This window comes from Trichechus manatus, unplaced genomic scaffold (assembly GCF_000243295.1).
Source record: "Trichechus manatus latirostris isolate Lorelei unplaced genomic scaffold, TriManLat1.0 scaffold00120, whole genome shotgun sequence".
NCBI classification, from domain to species: Eukaryota; Metazoa; Chordata; class Mammalia; order Sirenia; family Trichechidae; genus Trichechus; species Trichechus manatus.
In genome coordinates, this window is record NW_004444056.1 from 8,702,445 (window position 1) to 8,726,397 (window position 23,953).

The window sequence follows — 23,953 nt, forward strand, 5'->3', positions numbered from 1 at the left end:
GCCCCGCCCCGCCCTTGCGCTGCTCAGGCTCCCGCGCCATTTCCTGTCGACACGGAGAGGCTGGCTCGGAGCGACGGTCTCAGGAGGGTGAGTGGGTGTAGTCTTTCTATTTCAAACCCGCGCTTCGCGTCTCTTTCACCTCCGCGTCCTCCCCGCTCGGGGTCCGGGGGTCCCTGCGGACATTCACGTCCCTGCACCCGCCCCGCCATCGTCCCGGATCCGCGTCCGTTTCCTGTTAGAGCAGCTCCGAGCGGGTCCGTCCGGCCTTCCCGCCTCCGGCCCGGGGACCCGCGCGCCCCCTTCCCTGTCGGAGCCCCCCACCGACCCCTCCCCACCTCGCGCCCCGAAAGGCCCCGCGGGGGCTTGTCTGCGTCCCCCGCCCTGTCGCCTGGGCTCGCAGGGCGGCGCCGGCCGCGCCCCACGGCCCCAGGACGCGAGTCAGAAAGTTTGGGTCATTTCGCCATTTTCAGTCAAATGATCTGTTTCTTCCTCTCATTCCTGAAGCTTATCATTTCTTTAAAGTTCTGTTGATATTTACTTAATTTTTAATATGAAATTTAGGTTTCCATTTTCCCTCTCTAGGTTTACAGATTTGAACAACCGGTTTATTTATCCCCCTCCCCGTGTTTTTTTTGAAGGTCCTTGGGTGGCTCAAACGGTGTGCGCAGGTGCACAAACCTATAGTGGTGAAGAGCTGTGGCTGCTAACCAAAATGTCGGCAGTTCGAGTTCACCTGGGGCTCCTTGGAAACCTTATGGGGCAGTTTTGCTGTGTCCTGTAGAGTCGCTATGAATCAGAATCGACTTGATGGCAACGGGTTTTTTTGTTTGTTTGTTTTTTACTCACCTAGAAAAAGATGGTTTAAATCCACCCGGTGGCTCTGGGGAAGAGAAGTCAGTGCTTTTGTAAAGATTATAGCCGAGAAAACCCTATGGAGCAGTTCTGTGCTGTAACACATGGAATTGTCAGAAGTCCAGTCAACGTAGGGCAATCGGTATTTTCTTTATTTCTTTGTTTTTTAATATTAGGTTTGTAAAGATAGCTTTCATTCAACAGTGTGCTTTGACCATATTTCCTGGTTTTGAGTACTTTGAGTCTTCATGGTGACAGTGACTCTAGATTGGTTGTTTACCAGTTGTCACATAGGTTATAAAAATTTCTCCTGTAATCAGATTCTAAGTATAGAAACTATCTTTTGCTTTTTGATGTGTTTAGTTTTGCTTCCATTATCTGGTTTTTGTTTACTTTCATTTTGATGTCACTGTGCAAGAACTGTGGCCTACCTAATATCTCTGTCTTTTTTTTTTGAGCTTGTTTCACGGCTTTATTTCTAGTTGAAGACAACAGAATATCCAGTAGTAGAATTTTTAAATACCATAAGATACCGTCTTAATTTGTAATTAGCTGACATTTTCTTTATGACTCAAAACATGATCGTGTTTAATGAATGGTCAATCAGTGTTTCCAAGTGGCTTTGATAAAGTTTTAATTTGTATTCACTAATGTGTTGTTAGGTGCCCTCCAGTTGAATCTGACTGGTAGTGATACTATGGGACAGGGTAGAGCTGCCTCATAGGGTTTTCTAGGCTGAAATCTTTATGGGAGAAGATCACCAGGTCTTGGGTTGAAACCACCAACCTTTCCTTTAGCAGCTGAGGGTTTAACCTGTGCCACCAGGGCTCCTTATTCATTAATTTACATATACTACTAAATCTTCAGTATGCTTACATTTTATTGCATTGTAGACATGGTGATTTCAATGGGAATTGGTTTTAATTTTTCCCTTCAAGCTTCATGATTAACCAATTTTTCTTTGAATTTGAATGTTTCTATTTAGAAACGTTTCCAACATATATTTTTATGTACATACATAGACATGAATATCCTTTTTTCATGTTTAATTTTCTCTTTTGTTAGTTGTCATCAAGTTAATTCCGTTTTATGGCAATCCTATGTGTTAAAGAGTAGAACTGCCGCATAAGGTGGATTTGAACTGGTGACCTTTTGGTTAGTAGCTGAACTCTTAACCATTACTCTTGTAAATTAACCAGTGGTCGCTAAGCTCAGGAAATAAAGTGTGCTCCGCCCCTTGTACTCTATTAAAGACTGAGCCCAGGTCTATTCATGCTCTCTGTGATTCTCACCTTCTTCAGGACTCCTGTGAATCTGTGTTTGGCCTTCAAGTATGCTTACCTTTAGGCCCTGTGAATGACAGTCATTTCTTTGTTTTGGGTGTTGAATATTAAACTGTAACGTTGTTAACAAAGGAAACCCCCACCTAATTTCCACACAGGTGGTCCCTCCAGGTGACCCCCTCTGGGTGGCTCTGTGTTTCCTCCTGCAGTGGGCTCTCATTTACCTCTTCATGTTAACCTAATATTAACACAAGCCCCAGCTCTCTAATCCCATGGTGGGTCTTTCTGGCCTCACCAGCTTCCACTCTGTGTTACCTCTTTAGTAGAAACTATCAGGTGAGGACCAAGGGGCCCACCACGAATCACAAAGGCAGTCCTATCACTCTGGAAATTCCAGTGGTTTAGAGGTTACCTCCCAGGAGCCAGGACAAAGGCCAGGACTCTCTTTGAGATTGTTGTTAGTTGCCATTGAGTCCATTCTGCCTCATGGTGACCCCTTGTGTGCAGAGTAGAACTGCTCCATAGGGTTTTCAAGGCTGTGACCTTTTGTAAGCAGATCGCCAGGCCTGTCTTCTGTGGTGGCTCTGGGTGGGTTTGAACCGACAACCTTCTGGCTAGTAGTTGAGCATTTAATTGTTTGTGCCACCCAGCTGCCATAGAGTTCTCTTTAGGTGAGATCTAATTCTTTACTACAGAAGTAGAATTTAAATACGTCCATTGTACTAAAATACTGAAAAAACATGAATAGAAAATGATAATGAAAATCCATCCAGAAAATTCATCATTTAAAGACAATTGCTCTCAATTTGGTTAACTATACTGTTGGTGTGTGTGCACTGTAGGTTTCTTTTAAAGACATTTTATCATTTCATTAATTAGTTTTACATGTTTTTCCCATGGCCTTAAATATTGTTAGACTATCATGTTAATAAGGAGCCCTGGTGGTGGGATGGTTAAGAGCTCAGCTGCTAACCGAAAGTTTGGCGATTTAACCCACCTAGCTGCTCTGTGGGAGAAAGACCTGGCAATCTCTTCCCTGAAGATTACAGCATAGGAAACCTTATGGGGCAGTTCTACTCTGTCATATGGGGTTGCTAGGAGTCAAAATCAACTTGACTGCACCTAACGACAACAACATGATTTTAATAGTGTAAAAATAGTAGCTAATTGTATATATGCATATGTGTGTGCGAATATAATTACCTTTAAACTAATTCTTTGTTGTTGGCTTTTAACTTGTTTCAAGTTTTCTCAGTTAGGAAACTCTCAGCCAATGTCCTTTCAGTGGTGGATATTTTACTTGCCTTTTTGATTCTTTGGGTTCAGTTCTAGAACCCAAGCACCTACTTTCTGCCATTTATTAAGATGTTTGACCCAAGGCAAGTTAGAGTCTGTGACATAGTTTTGTTTCTCTGTCAAGAGAGAACAGATCATTTCTGTTAAGATTACAAGGTTAGATCCTAACCTTTCTTTAAAGCCTCTTATTGACTCTTTGATCTGTTTTGGAATGAATTTTTGCTCTGGTTCATCTGAGAAATTATACGTAACTTTGTTGATAGAACGTAGTATCTATCACTTGGTTAAAGAAAACCACTTGTTGAATTGTTTGTTCATTTGTATATTTTCTTGGTCACCCACACAAATGTAACATCCACAGTGGATCTCATATCTTCAGTACCCCTTAAGCAATAACTCCCCATTCTCTCCTTCCCTGAGTCTCTGGTACCAACGGATAAACTTTTGTCCTTATGCTTTGATCATAGATTAAAGTTAGGGATATATAACTTGCTGAAAATTATCTTGTATGGACCTAGCCATACTCTTATCTCAATCAAAACTGATTGATATGCCTCTTGCCTCCCCTCATATTGTGTGAAAATAAGAACCCTCCCCCTCACCACCACTACACTGTGGACCCTTGGAGAAATGTGTGTTTCATGTTAGCTACCATTGATATACCAGGATTTGTCCCAGGAGTGTGTGTGCTTGTGTCCTGCTGAAAGGACTTTGTAAAGGGGCATAATGTTGATGAACTACAGAAACCTGGTCTGCCTGGGTGAGGTAGAAGTCAGGACCTGCCCTGGCATGGCTTTTGCATTTTCCATTGTGAGTCTCTTGAGAGCCCCTGCCTTTCTAGACTGAGTTTCCCTTCCCTTCCTTATGGGAATCTTTGAAGCCTTGTTGATTCAGAACAGAAGTGCTTCATAGTATAACATCTGGATTTTGACTTTTCTCTTCTAATGATCTGCCCTGAGCTGATGGTGGTTCCAGAACTTAAGTGTGCATAAAACCTGTGCCCAGCATTTCAGACATCCAGTGTCTTGGTTACTCCCCTGTGCTATTGGTTTAGTAGTTCATAGAAGACTGCTTAGAGGTCTGCACCTTTAAAATGATCCCTAAGAGTTTAGAAGGAACAGGTCAGTGGCTCTTTAAAAAAAAAACCACAAAAATATTGTTTTAAAATAGATAATAAAATTTTGCCATTTTCACCATTCTTAAGTGTGCAGTTCAGTGACATGAAATAATTAACAGTGTTATGCTGCCATCTCCACCATCAGATTCCAAAAGTTTTTCATCATTCCAAACAAAGTCAGCACCCCTTAAGTTGTAACTCCCAGTTCCCTCCTCCCTGAGTCCCTGGTAGCCACTAACAAAGTTCAGTCTCTATGCTTTTCCCTCTTCTGCTTATTTCATGTATTTTATATATTTGTCCTATTGTGTCTCACTGATTTCACTTAGCATAATGTTTTCAGGGTTCATCCATGCTGAAGCATGAACAAAATTTCCATGTTATTATTATTTTTTAATCCATTCATCTCTTGATGGACACTTGAGTTGTTACCACCTTTCTTTGGTTAGTGTGAACAATGTTGTAATGAACATTGGTATATAAGGATTTTTTTTAATCCGTGCTTTCACATACTTTGATTCGGTTCAAACTGCCAATTTAGTAGTGGAATGTCTGGGTCATATGGTAATTTACTGTTTAACTTTTGAGGAACTGCCAAACTGTTTTCCACAGAGATTGTGTGATTTTACATTCTCAGCCACAGTGCATGAGGATTCCAGTTTTTCTATATCCTCACCAATCCTTGTTCTTTTCTAGTTTCTGATGTAGCCATCCTAGTAGGTGTGAAGTGGTATCTCATGTGGTTTTGATTTTCATTTCCTAGTGCCTACGTGACCCTGAGCATCTTTTCATAGGCTTGTTGGGCATTTGGTGATCTTCGTTGGAGAAATGTCTTTTTAAGTCCCTTGACCATTTGAAAAAAATTGGAAGTAAATCACCAAGCCTTTCTTCCTAGTTTGTCTTAGACTGGAGGTTCCCCTGAAACCTGCTCAGCATCATAGCAACATGCAAGTCTCCACTGACAGATGGGTGGTGGCTGCACATGAGGTGTATTGGCCTAGAATTGAAGGCGGGTTTTCCGTGTGAGGGTCACGAATTCTACCTCTGAACAATCAATGTCCCCATTTTCCATCATAATCCCACTGCCTTGGAGTCAATTGCAACTCACAGCGACCCTATATGACAGAGTAGAACTGCCACATAGGGTTTCCAATGCTGTAAATCTTTATGTAAGTAAACTGCCACATCTTTCTCCAGGGGAGCAGCTGGTGGGTGGAAACCACTGACTTTCTGGTTAGCAGCCGAGCACTTTAGCCTTTGCACCATCAGGCTTCTCCATTATAATAAGGGTGGCTATTTGACACACAACTTAGCAATAACATAGACAAAGTCATTGGTTCTCATTCTTTCCCATGTAAACAGTGCAAACCTAAGAAGGAGAAAATAGTGTTTTCTGTCATCTTGCAGTCTTACTTCTTCTCATACAGCAACCAGCTACCACAGTGAGAATGCGGGGGTGTGGTGATGGAGGCAGAGCAGGCAGGAAGGAGGAGCCTGGGTCACTGATTACAGAGCGCCTGTCACATCCTGCACTGTAACGTCTGGACTTCTTGTTATAGGAGGAGACAAAATGATAGTCATACTTGTTTTGCTTTTCTGGGGTCACTGGGGTGGCGTCTACCTTAGATGATAAGCCTCGGACAGACCAGAGGCTGGGAGAGGCGAGCAGGGCCTGGCTGGACCACTAAAGCCAGCCGAGGGGTGGGGTGTCGTGGACAGGGCTGATGGGCAGGCTGGGACAGGGCATCCATGATAGAATGTTCTTTTCTTCAGTTACAGGCTTCAGAGCAGTGAGTGTTTGGATGAGGATACCCCAGGGGTCTTGTGAAAATGTAGATTTTTATCTTGGATTGGGCTTGAGCTTCTCTATATCAAAGAAACTCCCAGTTTATGTTGCAAATAACTATTACAGAAATAGGATGTAAGTTAAAACCGGAGAATGCTGTTAGTGAAATTAGTAACAAAATGGGTAATGCTTAAAGAACAGCCACTGGTATACAGATCATGTGAGAGCGAAGAGAGAAAGAAAACATCTACACAGAGACCAAGAAATGAAACAGTAGGTGTCAGCTGGATGGGGTGGAGGGAAGGAAAGAAACGGGAACAGATGTGGGGGACTGCTCCTTAGAGAAAACGGAATGATTTTCTGATTTATTGGTTGGTCGATTATTGTAAGGTTGAAAGAGAATGTTTCCAGATTTCTGGAAAGACTGGTGATGTCATGGATAGAGAGTGAAGGAAAAAAAAATTAAAAACTCAGGGAGGAAAAAGAACTGTTAGTTGCAAAATCAACAGGAAAAATACTGATCACGTATTACTATGGTATAAATGAAATTAAAGTTTTAAAAAAAGCACAACAGAAGAGTTTCAACTGCACAGAATTATAAATCAGTGATGCATGATGAGTTCATTGACTTGAACTTGAAAAATATCTTCTCCTAAAAATTCACTAATGTTGATATCAAAGCGTGTGAGTTGTTCTCCAGAGGTGAACCCTTAACTTTATAGGTGAATCCTTAACCTAAGTTTGGACTCCTGACACCATGGAGTAAGGCAGGTTCACGTGTTCCAGCCTGGGCAGGCCTGGATGCCTCTTGAGCTCTGAGATGAGGAAGCCCCTCTTTCTGTGACATTGTGGGAAGAGGAAGAGGCCTGTGGAGCTGCATGAAGAAGGCAAGTGTGTGCTCTGGAAGGCTGGAGCAGGATCTGCCTTAGGTGCAAACGCCCTCAGAGTGGAGCATGGCCTTGAGCTTGGGGGGAAGCCCTGTCAAGGGAAAGAGGTGAAGACCAAGAACCTGTCACTTTCTCCTTACTCACCATTGTCTCCTTCTGTTTCAGGTCCCAGGTGTGGTGCAGGGAGAGATAGTCCAGCCTAGGCAGCTGGGGACCAAAGGCAACCTTGCACATCCATGCAATCAGAAATAAGGATTTTTACTGCTCTGACTGGTGTGTGGACCAAACGTCATTCATTTGCCTCCAAACTTCCTAGTAGCTCTGCTTCCCCTGCCATCCCTTTTCCTGAAGTGGCTTCTTGGGCTTAGGGAGCACATTCACTTAGACTTCCAGAAGCTGGAGCCAGGAAATGGTGCGTACTACAGAATACTGGGGAACTGTTACTCCAATGGGTGAGGCTAGATATGGAGACTGTGTGCTCTGGACCTTGAGGTTTCTCTGTGAGGTAAAAAGGTGGCAGATGAGACCAAGGGACTGAGCCATAGGAGGCATCCTGAGGCCCTGCTCTGCTGTCACTGGATCTTTACACATATGTGGATTTTCAAGCCCTGGATGCCTGGGGCCACCTTCCTTCTGTAATTCTAATGCATTACAGGGCATTAACATCCCCATCCTGGGCCTTGGTTCTCTTTGTTGAATGACAGAACCTCCTGAGCAGAGTCTGAAGGTGGAGCAGCTCTGGCTGAGGAGCCCGAGCCCCAGATCCTCCAGAGCCATCCTTGTCCCATCCCTGCACACAGTGTTCTTGGCTTCCCCGAGGCACTGGGGCCTCTTCTGTGCAGTTCTATAACTGCAGCTCCCCTGTCACACTGTGTGATGTGGTGGAAAACGGGGAGAGAGTTGGTAGCTGAAGGCCCTGACTGTTAATGGGGTCCCGGGTGGGTCTTGCTCCTCATGAACTCACCAATGAGACGGAGGACAGTGAGTCCAGCTGGATCATGTGTGGGGTCTCCAGATCCATCCTTTTTGGAGGGATGCTCTTTTTTTGAGGCTTTCTGGTGTGTGGGAAGCATGTTTCCCCAGTCTGAGTCTTTGTCCTCCCACCCATCTCTGCCTAGAGCTGGTAGTGAGTCCCTGTAATTTTCAACTGCTCGCCACAGTCTTGAATGGGAATCTAAAATTCTTTTTTCCTAGGTAAGTTCAACATATGAGGTGGCGTATTTAACTTCTTGGGTTTACAGTTTCCATGGGAAGAAAATTTCTGTATCAGTTTGTGTTTCTACTGACAATTTTTCAATTTAACGGATATAAACTTCTCAAACACAGAGGAATGCCTATTTTAATTGATGGTAAGAGTAAAAATTCAAAAGTAAAACACGTTACTTCTACTTTTTTACACAAAAGCCAGCAGAGTTTTCACTTGGTTTTTCGTTACCACGTTTTCCTGCAGTTTTTATAACAGTAGTTAGCTTAAATCTAATTTCTTATAAAACTCCATAATACTGTATACAGTTGACCTTTATTGTTTTTGACCATATGGCTACGAATGGACACCTGTTTGTGTCCAGCCTTTTACTCTTTGGAAGCTTGCTCTAGTGAATATAAATACAAATTTCTAAGATCCGTATATCAAACGTTGAGACATTTAAGCCCTTGTGAACTAAGACAAATGAAAATGAAGGAGTTTTCTCATGACTTTGTAAAATTATTACATGAAAATTACATTTCTTTCATATTTTAAGTCATTGCTTTAAGCTTTTATTGTCAACTATGTCATAAACAAGAACAATGCATAAAGTGTTTGTTGTGTAGTTTAATAGGAATCTAAATCTCTGACAATAAATAGGCCTTGTCATTTTTATGGCCTCCCAGTGTGTCTCACCCTGATGTCATCTACCTCCTGCCTGGAGACTATTGCTATCTGCATCTGAGCAGTTTATGATTATTACAGTTATGTCTGTTATTGCTTTGACTCTTAAGTCTTTTTTTTAAAAAATAATATTGTTTTTTTAAATGAAGCTTTACACAGCAGTTTGGGTTCCCATTCAGTGATTTCTACACAAGTTGTTCAGTGATGTTGGTTACATTCTTCCCAATTTGTGAACATTCTCAATATTTTTGTTCTGGTTGTTCCCTTTCCATCAGTCTAGTTTCCCTGCCCCTTACATTCTTATCTTTGCTTTAAAATCATTGTTGACGATTTGTTCTCATATAGCTGAGTTTTTAATGGAGCACAGTACTCACAAGTGAAACTCTTTATTATGTGAGCCAGTGTATTATTTAGCTAAAAGGTGACCTCAGGGGCTTGTTTCAGTTCAAGGTTTAAAGAGTATCTCAGGACAATACTGGAGAATCATCTCAGCCTGTCCAGTAAGTCTGTTTTATTTTTGTTGTTTATTATTATTATTTTTTTTTTACATATTTGAGATTCTGTTCCACATTTTTCTCCCATTCTAACAGGGTCTATCTATTGTAACTGATCAGAATGGTCGGTAGTGGTAGCTAAGTACTATTTCATCTAGTTCTTCTGGTCTCGGTAAATGAGGCTGTGATTCATGTCAACTGTTTGTCCTGTAATTTCTTCTTTGAGTCTTTGGTTTCCTTCTCTCTCTTATGCTGCTGAGGAGTAGAGAACAATGGTTGTGTCTTAGATGGCTATTCACAAGCTTTTAAGACCCTAGACACCTCTCACCAAACTAGGATATAGAACATAAACTTTGTGAACTAGATTATGCCAGTTGACCAAGATGTCCCACAACACTATGGCCCTAATCCTTGAAACCCAGGAAACCAATCCCTCGGGATGTTTGGTTACATCTAAAGAAGTATCGCTAAATGTGACACCCAAGTCTTAATCCATAATGTCTTCTATGACTTGTGTTCCTCAGAATGCTTCTGAGTTTAATATATCCCGGTGTCTATAAGTCTTAGTCTATCCATCTTGGTATGTATGCAAGCTACCATTGTATGAATGGGCCAGAATTTACTTACCCATTGTAGAGCTTACAGGACTCGTGTGGTTCACGTGTAACTCTTGCTCTTGTGAATATTGCAGCTCTTATTCTCTTTTCAAACTCTTAAGTGCTCTTGCACAGTCATTCTCTAGTGAGCGGAAATCTCTGAGTTGTCTATCATAGCCAAGTTCAGATTTACTGAAAAAGCCAACGTATTTTACAGATCTTTCCTCCCACAAAATATGTGTGTGTATCTTATTTTTTGTCTGCTTATTGGAGCCCTGGTGGCACAGTGGTTAAGAACTCTACTGGTAGCCAACAGGTCAGAAGTTTGAAACTACCAGCCACTCCTTGGAAACCCTATGTGGCAGTTCTACTCTGGTCTGTCCTGTAGTGTCACTATGAGTTGGAGTCGACTCAACGGCAATGTTTATTTTGTTTGTTTTATCTAATGAAGTAATCTTTGCTCTTATAATCGGTGTCTAAAACGATATCTTACTTTACAGTTCAAGTACGTTACACTACTTCACTACTGAAAAGACTGTGCATATTTCCCACTGTTAACTTATATCTGTGACTTTTTAGGGTGACACAGTGGTTAAGAGCTCAGCTGCCAACCAAAAGGTTAGCAGTTGGAATCCACCATCCGCTCCTTGGAAACCGTATGGGGCATTTCTACTGTATCCTATAGGGTTGCTATGAGTTGGAATCGACTCAATGGCAATGAGTGATTTTGGTTTTTTTTAAATAAACTTTGGAAATTTTCCCCCTAGTATGTAACTTACCTGCTCACTCATTTTTGCTGCCCTTTGATGAATTGTTGTAAATTTTAATATGGTTGAATTTGTCAGTCTTTTCCCTTATGTCTTAATTTTCTTAAGATTTTTTTCTTTGTTCTGATGTCATAAGATCACTTGCTTGTAACTTCTGAAAGTGTTATAATTTTACATTTTCATAATTAAAGCTGATTTTCCTGGAATTGATTTTTGCATATGGAGTACATAGGAATTGACTATTCCAGTTAATTATTTGATGAAAACCCAACGTTCTCTTTCTACTTGATTCTGACTTATGGCAACCCCATGTGTTGCAGAGTAGAGCTGCACTCCATAGGATTTTCATTGGCTAATATATGGGAAGTAGACCACCAGACCTTTCCTTAAACCTCCAGCCTTTTCTTAGTATCTGAGCACTTAATCGTTTACACAACCCAGGGACTCCAGTTAGTTGATTCTCCCCCACATATTAAATTGTGAGTGCTTCCTCCCACTGCCCTACAGAGCTTGCTGTGTCCACTTTCTATAGATCTTGATGGGCCTTTTCTGGGAGGTTTATTTATTTGTTTTTGTTGGTCTATTATGTATTCCTATAATGATATCATTCTTTCAAATATAGTTCTATTTGTAAAATAAATGTATGTAAGTACAGTTACATGTATGATATGTGGACAAGCCCAGGCCTTATGGCTTGGAATGTCTTGGGTATTTGTGGAGATTTACAATTACATATTCATTTTTGAAGAATTTTTGTGAGGTCCAAAAATGTAAAATTGGGTGGAATTTTATGGAAGTGCATTGGAAATAATGATCTGTTTGTGGAGAACAGTTGTCTAAGAGTGTGCACTATCTTTTTGTTTATTTCAGTCTATTTGTGTGTCGTTTAATAATGTTTTATAATTTTTTTCATTAGGATCTGTTATTAACTATATTCCTTTTTAATACATTTTACCCTGAATAAAAATATATGAGTCTTTTTAAAATTAATCTCAACTGCTTGTTGCTAGCATGTATAAATGAAATATTTAAAATACTCCTTACCTTGATATTTATTTTGTAATCTGAATATTCTTAGCACTATAGTCATCTGTACCATTGTTGGTGGTTCAAAATATACAGTTAGCCTGAAAATATAGATTAGGGTGTCTTTTCTTGTTAACATTCATAGTTGTTTACCATTTTTCTTTTTCTTTTTTGGCTACAACCTCTAGGATAACATTGAATAGGAATGACATAATGGATGTCCTTGTTTTTTACCTACTTTTGCTAGAAAATTGTTGACGTTTTTAGCACGTATATTCTTTAGTGTACATTTTTGTATATGCCCATTGTCATCATTTCTTATCTGATTATGGCCAGAACCCTCTAACATACCTCCCAGCTTTTACATTTGCCCCCGCACACAGGTTCTTTAAATTTTTAAAAGCTGTCATATCATTTTCTGTCTCTGATCAAAGGTGTAAAATTGCTCTGCATTTCACTCAGATGAGAAGCCATAGTCTTTTCAGAAGCCACCACGTTCCCACAGCACGATATGCCCACTGGCTGCAGTCACTCCAAGTTCCTCTACTGTTACTCTCCAACATCTCACCCTGCTCTGGTCCTGCTGTGGTTTGGGTCTCCCTGAACCATACCAGGCACACTCCTATCTGCTGGCCTGTGCTCTGGCATTTTCTTTTCCTGGAACAGTCTATTCTCATCTGTCTCTTCGGTAATTCCTTTGCATCTTGGAAGTCTTAGCTCTGATTATTGTTTTCAGGGAATTCAGTCATTTAGGCTTTTGAGGTCTCAGGACAAATGATTGCCCCCAAAACTGGAGAGACACGTAGGCACTCTGCTCCTGGGCTTCTACTCTGAAATGATTTTCTGTATGTGCCTATATATGCCTCCAATTTTGGGGGCAGTCCTTTTCCTATGACCTCAAACCCTTGGTTTCATGTGTTCAGGTTTTTTCTTGAAGATGGGAGTGATGACTTCCAAGGTCTTACCAGACCAAAACCTGAAAGTCTTCATTTGTGTTTTGTATCATTACTATTGTCTGTTTTCTTTTACTTTCTTGATAGTGTTTATTCATGCTGCTTTTATTCTTCCAGATCCCCAGTTTACCTTTTGCTAATGATCTTTTCATTTTGTGAATAACCAGTGTATCTTCCCTTTCCAACCCATGAAGGTCAGTGGCACTCTTTCACTGCTATACTGCTACAGTGGAAGCTGTTGAAGTCGATGAGCATGTGAAATATATATGAGTGTTTGCAAAGTCATCACAGAGTATTTCCAACCTTTTAGAATTAAAAATGTATTTATGTTTCCTTACCAAGCCAGGTTTCACTAGGTTGTGTTTCCTTAAATGATTATTTTGCTTTTCCCTGCACTAATTCTCTAAAGATAAGTATGCTTCTCTTAGTCTTTATTCCCTGACCGTGCTGCATTTTTCATAGAACTTACCACCTCACGACATTATATTGTTAGTTGCTCCCTTTGTTATGTAGTGTTGCTATAACAGAAATACAAGTGGGTGGCTTTAACAAACAAGTTTATTCTTTCACAGTTTTGGAGGCTAGAAGTTCTGAATTGAGGGCACAAGCTCCAGGGGAAGGCTTTCTGTCTTTGTGGACTCTGGGGGAAGGTCCTTGTCATCAGTCTTATCCTGGTCTAGGGGCTTATCAGTCTAGGTACCCTGGGTCCAAAGGAGGTGCTCCGCTCCTAGTTCTTGCTTGGTGGCAGGAGGTCCCCCCACCGCCCCCCAGCTCGCTTCTTTTATATCTCAAAAGAGATTGAAGATACAACTTAATCCTGTAGATTTCATCTTGCTTCATTAAGGTAACTGTCTCTAATCCTATCGTTAACATCTTAGGGGTTAGAATTTACAACACACAAGTAATTACATCAGATCACAAAATGGAGGACAGCCACAGAATATTAGGAATCATGGCCTAGCCAAGTTGACACACATTTTTTGGAGACACAATTTCATCTGTAACAGTTGCTTTGGAGTTAATTCTGACTCATGACGACCCCATGTGTGCAGAGCTCCATAGGATTTTCAAGGCTCTGGTCTGTCAGAGCATATTGCCAGACCTGTCTTCCAAGGAACCTCTGGGTGGCTTTGAACCACCAGCCTCTTGACTAGCAAATGCTTACTATCATGTGCCACCCAGGGAACTTGGCATTATATTTCGTTTATTTACTCCCCACTCCTGAAGAAGTACAATCCATGTGTATCTGGATATTTCTGGTTTGTTCAGTGCTGTATCTGCTTTGCCTGTGTGAAATAGGCTTTGTCAATATTACCTAGTTTTAATAAATGACAGAGCCAGATGTAATGGTGCAGTGCACTGAATTACTTAATATGGCCCTTCTAGCCATAATCTTTGTAACTCGAACCAGATGATTGGGTAGGCCATGCTAATAAGGTATATGGAACCTTAATGACGGGATTGGTCAGCTTTGCCATCCTGCTATGCTTAAAATGAGTCATACCAGAGGTACAAAGAGAGGATCTCACCACCACCAAAGAAGCAGAAGCAGGAGTGGAGCGTGTCCTTTAGACCTGGGATCCCTGTGATGAGACTCTCCTAGACTCAGGAGACAGAAAGAGTAACACCAAAGACGGTAAGATGGCGAGAAGCAGCAGCAGACGAATGACAACAGCAGAGGCAAAATCAATAGACTGGCAGGAGACCACCAAGAGATTGCATGTTGGGCTTGCTAGCCCACAGAGCGAGATAGCTGAGTGCCTCCGGGCAGGAGGCTTCCAGGCAGAGTAGGGTGCCTCTGGCCACCTTAGGTTTGCTGACCCAGAAAGCTAGAGCTGACTGCCTTCAGGCCTAGGCTTTCTGGCAGACGGGTAGCTCAGGGCACTTACTGGAAGAACTAAAAGAGCTTTGTAACGCTTGCCTGACCAGGGCAGAGGACAAGGGGCCAGAGAGAGGCAGGCTGGCGGGCACTGCTGAGAGGAGACTGTCATGATGGAAGAACTGTTTCCTGAGCCTTCCTGAGTCTGAATTGTAACCAGTTATTTCCCTAATAAACCCCATAATCATGAGTATCTTCTGTGAGTTCTGTGTGGCCATTTCAATGAATTACCAAACTCAGAAAAGTAGAGAATGCTCTGGGAGGGATGGTTGGTATCAGAATTGGTAAAGATGGCGGAGAGAGGAGGCATGTCTGACCTCTGCCTCATAGGAATCAGCCTTGGGGTGTTCTTGATTCTCATTCCCCCTTGTGAAGTTATTGGAGGACAGATACGGCTTCTGCTGCACCATTACTACAAAGGGCCTGAAGGGAAGTAGTCTCAGCCTGGGATACTGGGCTTTGCCAGGAGAAGGAGATCCAGGTTGTATGAACTGCATAGGGTATTACCTTTGTCTCCTGTCTCCACTATCTTGTAGGCTCTAGATCATCCATGTAATTGAGGATTAACAGCCAGAATAACGAGAAAACTGTAGGCATATGCACAGAAATGTAGTTGTCAGGAATTTAGGCTTCGGCATATTGGCCTGCTTTCTGAGCCTGGCTCAGCAGCATACCATTTGGTTAACATTGAGCAAGTGATTAATTGTAACTTTCCATGCTAGAACTCATTTGAAGCAATATTTCCTTAGGAGAGGCATGAGGAATAATGAACTAGTGTGCTGCAAGCTTTTTGCAAATCCCTTCAAATATTGTGGTTGCTCCATGAATGCAACATTTTATCATGAATATGTTGTAGGAATGGAAGTTAGGGATTTTGATGGCTTTAAAATCGTAACCTGCTGCACTGCAGTGGAAGAGTGTTTTGAATGTGGCACTGGATGAAAGATTGCTGTGACACTATCATACCAGGATTGATTAGGCGTGACCTTGACACCTCACTACACCCCGTAGGCTATCTGTTCTACAGTTGTAAGCTGTTCAGCAAAATTGTAACATCAGAAGTGCAGTGTAGCTGCCTTTTGTATCCTCACTACATGTGAGCAGCTAAAGGGTTGATACTATCTCACAGAGGCCAGTCCTGCAGCCTAGATGATGCCAGTGGTCAGAGTTCAAGTGGTCATGCTTGTGTACTTTCCAAGGGCTGCAAATGTGAGAAAACCTTGGAGTGGGGTGTCCACAGTGTTGGTGTGTAAGTCTGTTTTCTAGGATGCACAAGTAGTGTAACAGCTAAATCCTCTGCACATCATTGAACTTACTAGAAAATGTGGATCTTAATCTCTTACTCATGGTCAGCAAACACAAGGGCATGCTATTCTGATTCTTCAAAGATTGGGCTCTTTGTCATCTTATGACATTACTGTGTGTCCGGGTGTCTGGGTGTGTGTTGAAGGGAGAGTCACTCATAATTGCTGTACAGTAGCTTTGGGTCTCAGAGTTTGAAAATTGTGATGATTTCTAGATTCTCTTGTTTCCTGTCTCTCAGCTGATCTCCATTTACCTTTGCAATACCCTTGTCTGTCTCCATGAAGGAATAGAGTGCATGACAGTGCTCCTGTAGACTTATTGAGAAGTAGGTGAGAGACGTGTAAAAATTTGCAGTTGCTCAAAATAATAATTTCAACAGATAGTCCTGTCAGCCCCTGATCACCTGGATTTCTTTAAGAAAATATGACAAGCTCAGGGCCTTGGGTTGGGTTGCCCCTTTCTGCAGGCCACTGGGCCCCCCCGGGCTCATGAGGGGCAAAAGGAAAAACTAACCAGTCCTGCCGTGTTTCCCAGTCGTTAACATTTAATCCTGCTTTCACCTGTGTTTCATGTTTTGTTAGATATTCTGCTGGGTCCTGTGAAGGAGGTGAGTTTTTTTTCACAAGGAAAAGATGATCTGAATGTGGAAATAGGGCTTTCACTGTAGAGCATTTTTCCAGTTGATGCTATTTGTTCTGACTGTTCTAGAACATAACGGTAGAGAGGAATGAGACTACAGTTTGTCACAGTCATACTGTGGAGAGAGAAGTTGATTGTGTTGTAAGTTTTGTTAAGTCTGAGACAGGCTGCAGTCTGTGAGAAAGCAAATGTAGATAGTGATGGGATGAGGCTGATGGCTGAACCCTAGAGTAGACCTTAATAGAACACAAAACCTTTGTCTCATCCTCATGAAATGTCAGTTCCTCAGGACTCTCAGCCTCACCATTCCTTTCACACACATTGGAGTACATGGTACCTTACTGAAGCAGAATATGTGGAAATTTTTAGGACTCAGTGGCTGTTGAGGATGTGGCTGTGGACTTTACTCAGGAAGAGTGGGCATTGCTGGATCTTTCTCAGAGGCAACTCTACAGAGATGTGATGATGGAAATCTTCAGAAGCCTGGCCTCAGTAGGTATGGATAAAAAAAATCCCTAATCCATTACCGTCGAGTCGATTCCCACTCATAGCGACTTACAGGATAGAGTAGAACTGCCCCATAGGGTTTCCAAGGAATGCCTGGTGGATTTAAACTCCGACCTTTTGGTTAGCAGCCATAGGTCTTCACTGTTTGATTTTTTAAAATTTTTTTGTGATATGTCATTGCCATCAAAGTTATTCCACTCTGTGGGCCGAGGAATGGGAAAACATTGTTAAATAAGACAAGTATGGTCATTTTCTCTCTGGAACTTGCATATCTTGGTTTCCCATGAATACAGAGGTCTGTGCATTAAACTCACTTCTCATTTCGATTGTGGTTAAAAGCCTTAAGGCTCTTTAAATGTGGTAAATGTGAGTGTTGACTTAGGGTTTCTTTGGTGCACAGAGAGAATGTTTTTGGACCATGCAAAGAGTCTTACTTTATTACAAATTTGACATTATTTTGCTACAAGTGAATTCACACCTGCCAATCAACAGAGACCCTGAGGACCAAAATATTGGCTCAGTGTCAGGGAAATGTTCATTGCTCCTCCCTGTCTTCCCTAATAGTATGCCTTTCTCCATGAATACCACGTTGGTTACACCCCTTTGTTCCCCCAGAGAAGAAAGAAGAAGACCTGAGGAGAATGCAAATAGCACTTATGCAGGACCTCTGTGTCAGGGGCACCAGGAGGCAAGAATCGTTTGAAAGACTGGGCTTGCATGGAGGGAATGAGATTTCAAAAAATCAATTAGAAACACTCTCTTTTTGGTTTAGGAGTATGTGCTTCACAGATACCTGAGCTTCCTTTCCTGACTTTCATCAGCCCTAACACATATGGTTCATGGAGACTTTCCCAATTTCCTCTTCTAATGTTCCATGTGCATTGTGTCCAATACTTTTCTACTTTGCTCTTCTAATTACACCCTATTTATGTCACCATCACTTTCAATCTTCATGGAAGCATTTCCTAGTAAATGGCTTTCTCAACATTGCCAAAGTATGAAAACAGCAAAATGCGTCAGAAGCTTTCGTTGTTCACACCTACCTTTTCCTTCTGAGTATTTTCTCTCCTTTTCGTTTCATGTTGTGAACCTCACCTTAAATCATTGGGTCAGCCTCTCAAAACCTTATTGATGGAGGAAAGCTATCCACTGAAAATATAATAGTACGATTCATGAAAAATGACACCTGGTCCTCGATGATAGGAGAGATCCACGAATTGCATGGCACTGAAGGTCAGGATAACCACCAGAAAACACATGTGAGGTGAGTGTCATTTACACAAGAGACAGCGGTGCTTCAGGGAGAATCTTAAGAAGGTATAATGACATTAAAATATTTATATACCTAAGGAGCCCAGGTGGGACAAATGGTTAAGCACTCGGTCTCTAACCAATAGATTGGCGATTGAAACCTATCCACGGGCTCTGGGAGAAACACCTGGCAGTCTGCTTCCATAATAATTACAGCCAAGAAAACTCTGTCATATGGGGTCACTGTGAACTGGAATTAACTCAGCAGCACTTAACAACAACAGGTATACACACCCACACATACATATGCATGTACACACACTATATAAATAGAAATCCATTGTTGAGTCTGTTCTGACTCATACTGACTCTATAGGATAGTGTACAACTGCTGCATAGGGTTTCCAAGGCTGTAATCTTTAAGGAAGGTGATTACCGCATCTTTCTTCCGTGTAGCCGCTGGTGGATTCAAACTGCCGACCTTTCGGTTAGTAGCTAAGTGCTTAACCACTGCACCAGCAGAGTTCCTGGGTCTTTTTGCATATATATATATATATGTACGTTTGCATGTTTGTATGCATGCATGCATGTGTACACACACGCACCTTACGTTTTGACATCATTAGGTTCAAAAGATCATAGTTTTGCGAAAATTGTATGTGAAAATGAACGATTTTTTCTTTCTGTTTTCAGACCATCCATTTGTCCAGTTTTTTTTTATTTAGAAAATATGATCATAGAGATAATACCAGCTACGATTTACTAATGTACTCATTACTGTGATGAGTTATTTATGAGTTATTCCTCTATGAGAAAGAACGCTTGGAGGAGACAAAGATGGATAAAGCCTGGCTGTGTGACTTGAGGGCCCACAGCTTAACCACTTCACTTTCCTCTTGTGCTGGGTCAGAGATCCCTTTGTACTACTGCCTCCGGGGCTCTGGTCCCACCCCTACAAGCCCTGCATTCCAGATCCCAGAGCCTATTCTCTCCAGGCCTGACAAGTAACCAAGGCTCGGGGCTTTTGCAAGGGCGCTGTGAGCCTGGCTATGCAACCAGCCCCACTGAGGTGGAGTCTTCAGGCGCAGTTCACCTCACTTTGGGGTGTCATTAAATTCGCAAGCTGTTCCTCCAAACACCCTCTCCACTGCACTTTATTTCCTACCTTTCCACCCCACAGCAATTTTGAGTTGCAGGGCCTCAGGTTGTATACGAGATAGGAACCCAGAAGAGGTGCCTGCTGGATGAGCACTGCCTGTGCATCTACCTAGAGGCTGTAGCCACAGAGGAGCCCGGTCCTGTCCAGGAGCTAGATGTGACCCTGTCAGCAGGAGGGACCGGAGGGTGGGGGGTAGTGCTTCCCATGTTCTCTGAGGCCACTGTGATACCCTTCTCATTAATGTACAGAATAATCGGATAGTAGATTTTTTCTATGGTCACAAATGCAAAATGTCATATAATGAGATAGTTGATAAGTAAGGAGTAGGGATGTCTGTGTGTGTGTGCGCGCATCTCAAACCTGTTGGCGTTTTGTCTATTCCGACTATTGGCAATGCCTCTGGGTGGGTTTGAAGCACCAGCCTTTTGGTCACACGGGGTCACTAAGCTGGAGTCAACAGTACTTAACAAGAAGAACGATTATACATATACACACAGCGACACATGTATGACAGTAGCAACTTGTGCCATCCAGTTATGTGTATATAAAACCTGTTCTAATGTGTGTTCACAGAATTTCAACAGGACAATGTTTTCATAAATGCAAGTGAGATATTTAATATTTGAAACATTCTGCTTAAATACAATTGTTAGAGCACCATATTTTATAAACAATGTAAAGGTAGCATTTCTGCTAGCTAGATGATTTAATCTATGAAACATGAGACAGTTCAGAGCAAAAAAATACATGTTCAATATGTATGGTAATGGTGAAATGGTAACAAATTTGTATCCAACAGCATGCTGCCTATTTTTAACGGAAGGCATTTGTTAGAGAACCTCTGTGAAAATAATGAAGACAATCAGATTTTCAGCCAGATTCCAAATCTTTCTTTGCTGAAAAGGACTCCTATGGAAGCATATCCTTCTGAATGCCTTGAGTCTGGAAAATCCTTGATGAACCATTCAACACTTAAGCATCATACGAAGTCTCACACTGGATGCAGTGCCTATCAGTGTAAGCAATGTGGAGAAGCCTGTAGTCCCTCTTACCTGAGCACTGCTGTGGGAACTCTTACTGGAGAGAAATCCTATGAATGTAAGCAATGTGGCAAAGATTTTTGCCATTCTTCAGACCTCACTATACATAAGAGAATTCGTGGTGGAGAGAGGATTTATGTATGTAAGGAATGTGGCAAAGCCTATAGTTACTCCTCATACCTCACTATACATATGAGAACTCACAGTGGTGAGAGACCTTATGAATGTAAGGAATGTAGCAAAGCCTTTAGTTTGTCCTCAAACCTCACCAGACATATGAGAACTCACAGTGGAGAGAGACCTTATGAATGTAAGGAATGTGGCAAAGCCTTTCACTGGTCCTCACACCTCACCAGACATACGAGAACTCACAATTCAGAGAGACCTAATGAATGTAAGCAATGTGGCAAAACCTTTCATCGGTCCTCACACCTCGCTTCACATATAAGAACTCACGGTGAGAGGTCTTATGAATGTAAGGAATGTGGCAAAGCCTTCCATCGGTCCTCATACCTCACCAGACATATGAAAACTCACAATGCAGAGAGACCTTATGAATGTAAGGAATGTGGCAAAGCCTTTAGTCAGTCCTCACACCTTACTTTACATATAAGAACTCACAGTGGTGAGAGGCCTTATGAATGTAAGGAATGTGGCAAAGCCTATAGTCGCTCTTTAAACCTCACTGAACATATGAGAACTCACTGTGGAGAGAGACCTTATAAATGTATGGAATGTGGCAAAACCTTCTGTTACTATTCAAGCCACACTGTACATATAAGAACTCACAGTGGTGAGAGGCCTTATGAATGCAAGGAATGTGGCAAAGCCTTTAGTCGCTCCTCAAACCTCACTGTACATTTGAAAACTCACTGTGGAGAGAGACCTTATGAGTGTAAGGAATGTAGCAAAGCCTTTAGTTTGTCCTCAAACCTCACCAGACATATGAGCACTCACAGTGGAGAGAGACCTTTCGAATGTCAGGACTGTGGCAAAGCCTTTCGTCGGTCCTCATACCTCACTTCACATATAAGAACTCACAGTGGTGAGAGGCCTTATGAATGTAAGGAATGTGGCAAAGCCTTTCGTGAGTCATCACACCTCACTGCACATATTAAAACTCACAGTGGAGAGAGACCTTATAAGTGTACGGAATGTGGCAAAACCTTTCGTCAGTCCTCACACCTCACTGCTCATACGAGAACTCACAGTGGTGAGCGGCCTTATGAATGTAAGGAATGTAGCAAAGCCTTTAGTCGGTCATCACTACTCACTACACATGTAAGAACTCACAGTGGTGAGAGGTCTTCTGAATGTAAGTAATACAGAAAGCCTTTCGTCAGTCATCAACCATCACTAGACACGAGTTCACAGTGGAGAGAGGCCTTCAGTAAGTATGTGGGAAAGCCTTTAGTCTTCAGTGCTTGCTGAACATAAGTAACCGCACAGTGGGAGAGACTTTATGAATGTAAGGAATGTGGAAAAGCATTTAGTTGCTTCTTATCCCTCGATGAATACGTAAAATATCACCCTGGAGAGAAACATTTTTTATATATAGAATGTGGGAAATTCCGTTGTGATTCCTGAAACCTCAGTAATCATAAAAATTCATGGCTTAGGCTTTATAAATGTAAGCAGTTTTTCCATGTATATGAATTATTATGATGAAACAACCGATACTTAATTGCAGACATTCACTTCACCCTTTATGCTCCTACAAATAAGGTCAGTTTCCTACCAGAACAACCCAGATCCTCATTGTCTCTCACAACAAATGAAAATTTCTCCAGTTGTCCATAAAATATGTATTATGGTTGTCGGGTTTTTTGAAGTTAGGATCCAAACCATATTTCCATGTTGGCTTTTTATTTCTAGGTCTTTTTCATGTATTACACAGAATATTCTCATGCTTGTCTTGTAAAATGTTAAAACGTTCAGCATCCTGATACAGTCAAATCTGTGACAGCTGAAACCTGTGGAAGTCAAAAACTTGTCAAAGAAGCACGTGTTCTTTATTATGTAGGATTCTTAATAGAGAGCAAAAAAAAGTGGTAAGCACCCAATCAAAAGTGGAAATATGCAAGACCTGGTAAAATGGCACTTGCATCGCATTCCAGCTCTCAGGTTTTACTGTATTTGTTTTTTTATTAAGATTTTATTAGTTTGTCTTCTGTATTTTTTGTAACATAGACGTTGAGTCTTCTAATAGAAATGTAATGCATGTCAAAGACGTAATTTAAAGTATTTTAATAGCCATATTAGACATTAGAAATGTAAATGCGAGAGTTTTAATAAAAATCTTACTCCAATATGTCCATTTATTGTCAAGGTAAAATTATAAACAAAATAATCAATATAAATTTCTTTATGAGACGTTTTACATTTCCCTTTTTTACTCCATCTTCCAGAATCTAGAAGCAGCAGGTTTGATAAATTTTATTGTTGAAAAGTAGGTTCACAATCCCAAGTTACTCCAAGTGTACTTTTCCAATAATTGAATCGTTTATTATATTTAAATTAATAAAAATTAAAGTTTATTCTAAATTTAAGGTTATATATGTGTATACATGTGTAAGTATATATGTGTGTCTATATATATATATATTCAAGTTTAAGAAATGGTGCCGGACAATGTTAAGTAGGTAAACTAGACTTTATTTAGCCTGTTGCGATAGGAAAGAGACCTCAGGATAAGTCTGAGTTCAACCCTAAAGGGTAAAGTGAGGCAAGAGGTTTTTTAATGAGTTCTGAGTGTCATGGGACACTGGAAACTTACTAATTTGAAGGTGGAAAGCAAAAATACAGCAGGAAGATGGGTTTTAAGCAAGAGATCTATTGGTTTTCAGAAATGTTTGCTCACGGCTGATTTATTAGGCTGAAAAAAGGAACATTCATGGAATAAATGTAAATGGGTAAATCTTGTCACTTTCTGTTATATTTGAATCTCTTTTCCCTCTTAATAAAAACTTTGGTTCCTAATAATATTCAAAAAGTTTCAATGTTATAATACTAATAGAACTGACTAAACAACTTATTTTGTGAAGTGCTGAGTTTTTCACCTTCGATTTTGTACTTACTGGTTTTACATTTACATTGAGGATATTAACACAAGATTACTGTGCTTAAACATTGGCTTCAGCACAAACTCTTGTACATGGTTATTTGATCATTTTTTTATTATTTGCTGCCATCGAGGTGACTCCAGCTCATGGTGACCTTATTTATGTTGTGTGCTGTGGAGTCGATTCC

At 41.3% G+C, this 23,953-nt stretch overlaps 1 protein-coding gene and 1 pseudogene across 1 annotated transcript; one reads left to right on the plus strand and one right to left on the minus strand.

Annotated features, from left to right (window-relative positions):
* LOC101353587 (serine/threonine-protein kinase MARK2 pseudogene) overlaps nt 1–209 on the minus strand; it is a 4,135-nt pseudogene extending 3,926 nt beyond the window's left edge.
* A 15,798-nt stretch (nt 210–16,007) lies between these two features.
* Nucleotides 16,008–22,447, plus strand: LOC101353845 (zinc finger protein 699-like). The gene is made up of 3 exons (XM_023738644.1): nt 16,008–17,243; nt 18,368–18,518; nt 20,464–22,447. The coding sequence occupies exons 1-3, from the start codon at nt 17,210–17,212 to the stop codon at nt 22,025–22,027; spliced, it is 1,749 nt and encodes a 582-aa protein (XP_023594412.1). The 5' UTR covers nt 16,008–17,209; the 3' UTR covers nt 22,028–22,447.
* Nucleotides 22,448–23,953: the final 1,506 nt, after the last annotated feature.

What these genes read in the sequence shown, in the direction of transcription:
- LOC101353845 (XM_023738644.1), top strand. Translation starts at nt 17,210, where the DNA reads ATGATGGAAATCTTCAGAAGCCTGGCCTCAGTAG. An exon ending in CAGAAGCCTGGCCTCAGTAG is followed by an intron (nt 17,244 to 18,367) that starts GTATGGATAAAA and finishes TCATTGGGTCAG; the next exon opens with CCTCTCAAAACCTTATTGAT. An exon ending in CACCAGAAAACACATGTGAG is followed by an intron (nt 18,519 to 20,463) that starts GTGAGTGTCATT and finishes TGTATCCAACAG; the next exon opens with CATGCTGCCTATTTTTAACG.